The sequence below is a fragment of the Saccostrea cucullata genome, unplaced genomic scaffold (genome assembly GCF_032062105.1).
Source record: "Saccostrea cucullata isolate Sc308-1 unplaced genomic scaffold, CSIRO_AGI_Scuc_v1 ctg1092, whole genome shotgun sequence".
Lineage (NCBI taxonomy): Eukaryota > Metazoa > Mollusca > Bivalvia > Ostreida > Ostreidae > Saccostrea > Saccostrea cuccullata.
The window spans coordinates 102,619-110,453 of NW_026926803.1; the positions used below are offsets into that span (position 1 = coordinate 102,619).

A 7,835-nucleotide genomic window follows, 5' to 3' on the forward strand; every position below is an offset into this window, starting at 1 on the left:
TCACGAGGTTAAATACCAAACCCATGTCGTTATAACTTTTGATCAGTATTTATCAGACTGAAAGTGGAAGGTATCGAGAATTGATGTTAACAAACAGGAAATTGGAGTTTGAAAGCATTTAGCATGAATATCATGTGTGATTCATGCGAAAAAAAGCTTACGAATAAAGTATGCTAAATATATCTACGATTTCTTCGCATAATGAAAACAAACAGTGTTTTACTCCCCGATTAGTCTCTGTCGTTCGTAACAAAAAGATGCAAAAGTTCAACACTTCATGCATTCTTTTAAATATAATTTTTGTTTCTATCAAAAATGCTTATTCTATAGTTTTTTGAATGTGCTGCTAGAATCGTAGAATTTTTGATGGGTTCTAATGACATTTTTTGGATCTTATGTACAAAAAATAAAAAAAAAGAAGTTGGTAAGGTTTCATCTAAAAGTGTTGATAAACATTTTCTGTGATAGGATAGTGGGATTCCAGCAGCGTTTTGCATGATACAGAGAATTTTTTGCATAACTATAATAAAAGTTAATTATACCCGGTGTAGTGTGAACTTTTTATTTTTCATTAAGTCATTTTTTTCTATTTATAGACGTCACATGATGATGTCGTATTAAAGTGCTTCCTGTAGTGTAAGTCCCATTGAAATCTATGGAATGGATACTGATAAAAACGGTTTATCCATTACTTTTCCTGTCTATTTGTGTTACACATAAAAAAGTGCAAATCTGACGAATTCTGATCTGTGTGCTACTTTAACATACCCGCATTTTGTGTGTCCTTGTTTTTATTACTTAGGGGGGTTTTATTCCCGCATAAACATGCAAGAGAAACAATTATTTAAATATTTTACTGTTGTAAAATTGGTATACCGCTCTTTTAAAACTGATTATTATAGATATAGATTAACCCTCCAATTTAACAAATTGCCGACTTCATCTATGGGAATCTATTTGAACCAAGAGAAAATAATAATAAAAAAAGAAAATGTAAGACTTCAGATGAGGGATATGTGTGAATCTCAATTAATGTAGACCACGCATCTAACCATTGAACATCGGCATTCCCAACGCCAAACGGACTATTGTCCTTATTATTTCAAACAGCCCATTAACTTAATCTTTTGTTGGAGAATCAAAAACGTGTTATTTTGTAGTATTACGATTTTTTTTTTTTTATAGTTTTCAAGTATTTATTTAAAATTTGCGAGTGCTGTTAAGCACTAATACTGAAGCCAATTAAATTAATAAAACTTATCATTACTTGACACTTTCCACTCCCCTTAACATTTGTTGAATTTAAAAAGCCCTAGAAAATCAACAATTTATCCAATTTTTCAAGTCTATATGGATATATTTTATCCTCTGTCATTAGCTAGTTACAATCTCGAAACCTGTACATTCCTATAAATTAAATCTGTAAAGTATATACTATCAATGACAACTTTTAAGGTGGAATTTATCACTATCAAATTATACAAACTCACTATGTCTCTTGGTTATAGCAGTGAAATGTATGAGTCAATATATAGGTCGATATCAATAGACATTGATAAAGCATATCAGGATAGAATATTCCATAATGATTTCCGAATAGATTACCTTCCCTTTTCCGGTTCGGTATTTTATTTTCAGAAGAAAATATTTAGACAAAACCGAATTTACAATTTACAGAATAATAACATCCACTCATGTAGATTAAAAGAAAATGCGCTGTATAGGATTCTCAAAATGTTATTTCTTCCATGTTATATTTGACATTTTGGACTTGGCAGTTTTACAGGATACAAATTGTGGAAGGTAGATATATACACACTGTAAAAACTGCGTTTAGAAAATAAACATATCCATTACGTGTTTAGACCTAAACATGTTTAAGATTGTGTTTAACGGCTAAACACTTATATCTAAGCATGTATTATATCTAAACGTGTTTAGATTTAAGACGTGTTTAGATTTAAGCGTTTAGAAATTGAACACTTTCTGGAACAAACAGAGTTATCTTCCCGGAAATGACGCGTAATATTTTTGAACGTTAATAGAGCGGTTATCGAAACAAAGAAAATTCCAGAGTAAGCAAAAGAAGATGGATTAAAGGAAGCGAATCATAACCAAAGTGATAACCAGGAAGGGATTGTGAAATGCAGTTGAAAGGCAACAATACTGCAATAAAAGGTCTGTTTACTTTAGTATTTTACGTAAATTGACTAGAATGAGAAACGTTGCAATTACACAAATGTATAGATCAAGATTTTCTTCTTTTATTTTTGCATTCCTGAAAGCTAGAAAGGAGTTTATATTATAGAATGTCATCGAAAATATCTATATCCATATCTGTATCATATATACATAATTGTTAAATGGATTTCAATAAAGGTTGCATAATATTAGTTAGTTTAGCTATCAGTCAGCAAGGGACATATTTTTGTATAATTTCATTTCTTTCTTACAGGTTATGGTCCAGATTGAAGCAGAAATACACGTCTCAGAGTAGCTGGTGTCATTTCCAAGTCCACGCAATTGTTGGTACATCTTCAGGATTTCTTGCATTTAAGAGGAAACTGAATTTTGTGAAGTATACTGTTCGGTATATTTTTAAACAACTCTAAAACATTCGTATGATGGGAACGGATTCCTTCCTTGCAGTTATGGACGAAAACATATGATCGTGTTTTTCTAGTGAAAGACTTGCAGGAAAATAATAAGCTTGATTAATTTTTGTTACAGACATGAGGAATAAGTGCATGCTTGCTGAGCTGATTAATATTGACAAGAGCCAAAATGAATTTTTAGTTTTTAATCTAAATGTATTTTGAATTTAAAATTCTTCAAAATAAATCTATGTTTGAATGTTCAATAATGTTATGGTATTTCTAGGAAACTTATTTAATAATGTTTTTCTTCCAAAAAAATGTTTTCCTGTGATAGTTTATAATTTAAACTATTCTGTTGGATCTAATGTTGTGGAACTAAACATGTTTAGCAACTTAACACTTAAATATTGATGTGTTTAGAAATGAGACGCGTTTAGGGCTAAACGTGTAAAAAAAAGTGAAACAAAAAATGTGTTTAGATATAAGTGTTTAGGGGTTAAACATGTTTAGCAACTAAACACATGAAGTCTAACGTGTTTAGAAATGAGACACGTTTAGAGCTAAACGTGTAAAAAAAGTGATACAAAAAATGTGTTTAGATTTGTGTTTAGATTCTAAACACTGTTTTTACAGTGCATGCCTTTTTTATATTCCATGATGATTTAGATTGCTTTTTAATTCTTTCAATGTATATCACTACTTACATCAAAAGTAACATATGCAGTAAAACTATAAACCGTAAAATCAATGATCTAAGAAAAAAATTATTGTCGAACATTTAGTACATATCCCTAAATTTATAGATCAACTTATCACAAGAAACTTTTAGTTTTAGTCTACAATGCTGCGGGGGCTCTGCTTGGGATGATTCTACCAGTAGATGCATTGGTAATACATAGAATACGTGCATTGTAACTTTATCTTTTAAAACTTTTAGAAAAAGATATTTTGTCATCCATCAGCTTTAAATTCATTAGGTTGTCCTGATGGGAGAATCGGAAGATATTGTGAGATAAAATGTCGATATCCAAGTTATGGGGCACAATGCCAGGAACAATGTCAGTGCACTGAGGAAGAGTGTAGTCATATAACTGGATGTCATGGTAACAAACAAAATTACTGAAATATGTTGATAATCATATCCGGTGGTATTCAAATGAATGAAGTTGGTGAAAGATGCATGAATAATTCATCTCTTATCATTATGAAGCAAAACTTTTCTTTTCCTATTATGTTATATTTTGAACAATTCGGTATTCTATCAAACCATTAGAGTGCACGTTTTTCCTCTCTGAATCAATCTACTACAGAAATTTGGCAAATTTATTTACTTGATCTTATATTCTTTTTAACCAGGTACGACAACTGAAACAAAAGTCTTGCAGAGTACACTTTCCATGTTAAATGATTTGGATTTGCTGACGAATGAAACAAAAATACATTATATATTTTATGATTCGGCGGACGTTTTTCAAGAAGGTTATTAATAGCACATTTTAGACACTCATTTTCAATGACATGACACATTTGCTGAAGTGTTGTATAAATCAAGAAAAGAACATTAAAGATTGCTAGATATCTTTTAAAAATTTGGTTCATAACGTTTTCTTATATAAAGAACTTTCATTCTCAAAAATATTAAAGCAAAAATTGAAACATTTTATGTAAGAAATACTAAAATGTTTAAAATTAGTTTGACTTTTACTATAACCATATACATACAATCCATCAGCTTCATTGTAATTTCTTATCACACAAAGTGTATAATATTGTATCTGTATGATATATGTATAACAAAACGTTTGTATCATTCTCTAGATACCAAGAACAAACCTTCAACTTGGACACCATTAGATGCAAAGCACAAATCAATGCTCATCTGCATAATTATCCTAACTTCGTTTTTAGTTATTATTTTGGCAGGGTGCATAGGAAGGAAAAATATCCAAGAATGTATAGATGTATTACTGTACAGCTATCAACCTGTCCGAAACAGAAGAACTATTAGAAATAATTCTGTTGATACATCTTCTGTATAAGGAGTCTTGAGGATTCCATAATGTGGTTGACAAGTTACTGGATCTTTTGATGTAGACAACTTCCTTAGCCAAGATTTGTTTAGAACAGTAAACTGAGAATAATATGTTGAGTAAATAGTTACAATGTATGCAAGTATTAAAATATTTACATTTCCTTGAGAGTATGAAGTTAATTCTTGTAAAAGATTACTCAGATAGGGAAACGTTTGATTCAGAGAAAAGAAAAGTTTGGATGAATCATGCTTGAACTTTATGTATTAGCTTAAATTTAGACAATGTTTATTCAGTGCAAGATATGTAAAGAAAAGAAGCTTTCATTCTTTCATAAGTTTGGGATATAATTTTTTTGTAAATGCTTTGTAAAAGAAAAATTCTTCTTTACGCAGCTCTATCAAGGCCTACTTTAAAGAAATCAATGGAATATAGACGGCTAAAAACGGGGACTTTTAAAAACTGAATTTATTTTTATAAGGCCGTTTTATTATTAAATAACTTAAATGCTTACTGAAAAAAATAGTATACACCAGTCTGTACTGAACTAAGTTTGGCACCATCAATGGACAGTCACGTGATAAATGAATAGTATCTGTACTGAATGGAGGTCATCTATTAAGTGTGTGCCCTCGCAAAAAGGTAAATTAATAAGCCACATCGAATAATAAGCTGTTAAACATGCCAAACTATTAAGTGTGTGCCCTCGCAAAAAGGCGAATTAATAACCTGTTAAACATGCCAAACCTGTACACATAAACACGGTAAAATTAATTACATACATTTTCTCACTAATCATTGATTATTCGGATTGAACAACGCTTTTATAATAGTATTACTAGCCTATCTAAAATCTGTAAATAATATTCTGTTTGATAAAAATATGCATTGTACATTGAAAAAATATATTTGATCTGGCTTTCAAAGCACATAAAATAAGTCATTTTTATCAAGATGACGTCACGTCGACAAGTTTGCTGCTATCAGTGATTTGTTGTCTGGAATTTTACTAGCAAGTATTTTTAATGCATTAATAAGTTTTGATGTTGTTTATTATGCTAATACAGTTTAAATTTGCAAAGTATTTAATTTCTAATATTATATGTGACGTAACAGTAAATATTCCCCGTATAAAATAGGCCCTGCCCCCTTTTTCAAGCCTTAACAATGCTGTGTATTTACTGTGGTTTCATTAATTTTCGTGAATTTCTAGAATACGTAATTTTGTGGTCAAAAGCATTGCATATACAAATGAATAACAAATTTCTAAATTCAATGAACATTCAATTGCGTTGATTTCCTCAAAAACGAAATGCTTGAAAATTGTGGCTCAACGAATATCAATGAAACCACAGTATTATACAACAATACAATATATATATTATATATTAACCTTACAAACTTTATGGGCCAGGACGTCTGCTGCACTCCCAAAATCTCCATCGACGAACATATCCTTGAAGTTGTCGAATCATTCACCTAACTTGGGTCTACCATATCAAATAACACGTCCTTGGATACAGAGCTATAAACAAGTGCATTGGGTAAACAGCATCATTAATGGCTCAGCTGGGAACATGAGTATGGAACAACGCAATGCTGACAACAAACATCAGGATAGTAGTATACAAGGCCTGCGTACTAGGCACGCTTCTGTTCGGCAGCAAAGCCTGGAGCCTGGACCATGTACTCCCGCCAAGAGCGTCGACTCAACGCCTTCAACCTTACTGTTGCTTCATTGGTTTCGGAAGCAATTTAAAATCGGTGGAGGGGGGGGGGGTGCTAAGTGTAAGAGAAAACAGTTTCAGATCGACAAGCAAAAAAAGAAAAATAGGAAAAAAAGGTGTCCATTATCCACACATGAAAATCTAATTTCGGGTTGGGGGTTCGATCTTTCTTCAATACCAATTTTTATTTTTACCAAACGCTACCATTTAACCCTTTTTGACCTTAACTGTAACGAATTTGTGAAAAGTGGGGTGGAATAAACCTACGCTAAAAACACTTATGCGTACATCATTTCCATCTTTGCAAAAAAAAAGTGGGAGGGGCTAAGCCCCCATAAGCACCCTGGTTCTGACGCCTATGTGCTTTTTTACTTACCCGTTAACCCTATTTCGTTGATAAAGCATGCATCTATATTTTGTAACTGCTTTATTCCTCCTTTTCAGATGCTACAGATGAAGCAGAGCAGACAAAAAAAATTGTCGGTGAATAATTCAAAACTTCTGCAGAACGTGACCAAAATGAATATTCTCTATATGTCATTTTATATACTAGACAAAGGTAAACTTTTCCATCGATTAATATCTTAATAATAAAGTAATAGGTCAACTTTTTTTTCTATCCAAGCAGATGTACAGAAATTGTTTGAGAAATATCATCTATTTTTTTCTCTGTGTGCATTGTGACTGTATTTTGATATTTATGTTACTATCCTTCTATAAAGTACATGTACATCTCTCGATTTCAATTGATGTTTATTTTGATTTGTATCATTTCTTTATGCAGACAAAAATACATAAAACAAACCCATTTACAAAAGTAATTTAACTCTTTTGAGTTTTTTTGGCGCATTTCTCCAATTTCTAGCATCGATCAATCAACTACCTCTCACTCCCTAATTCTAGACACATTATTAAGCCAATATGTATATTTTATCCACCTTCCACCCATTTATAGTTGTCCCTACAATAATCCAATAAAGTACATGTAGATTTTCAAGTATATAGATATCCCGGTCGGCTTTTTCTCTGTCATTAGCGACAAATATAATGAAACAAAACAACAATAAGATGGATATTTCAAAACATAAGATTTGAACAGATGTAAAGTTTGCCTCTTAAAATACTTGGAAAGTGATGCTAGGATCACAAGTTTAGCTTGGTTTTACGAGAAATCTTGGCTCATATGTTTAAAATTCAAAACATCGGGTAAGGTTTCGTGCAAATGTGTGGAATAATTATTTTACTAACAAGACATTGGGATTCTAGCAGCACTTTTGTAGTATGTATTTACGATGTCCGAATCTGTTTTCTAAGGCGGGAGTAATCACAATTTCTTCAATCTCCATCAGATAATGAGAACGCCCACTTTTTTACCGACTTTATACAGAGTCAGCACATGTTTGTCTATTGTTCTCCTTTTAACAGTAGTTGTATATTTACATAAGAAATGTTGCGTTAAAAGCAGATTAATAGACTAACAT

At 31.6% G+C, this 7,835-nt stretch overlaps 1 protein-coding gene across 1 annotated transcript; it reads left to right on the top strand.

Annotated features, from left to right (window-relative positions):
* Window positions 1–1,637: 1,637 nt before the first annotated feature.
* LOC134272676 (uncharacterized) lies at window positions 1,638–4,705 on the top strand. The gene is made up of 5 exons (XM_062754877.1): window positions 1,638–1,803; window positions 3,433–3,485; window positions 3,575–3,700; window positions 3,954–4,076; window positions 4,416–4,705. Exons 1-5 carry the CDS (start codon window positions 1,712–1,714, stop codon window positions 4,634–4,636), a joined length of 615 nt encoding a protein of 204 aa, XP_062610861.1. The 5' UTR covers window positions 1,638–1,711; the 3' UTR covers window positions 4,637–4,705.
* Window positions 4,706–7,835: the final 3,130 nt, after the last annotated feature.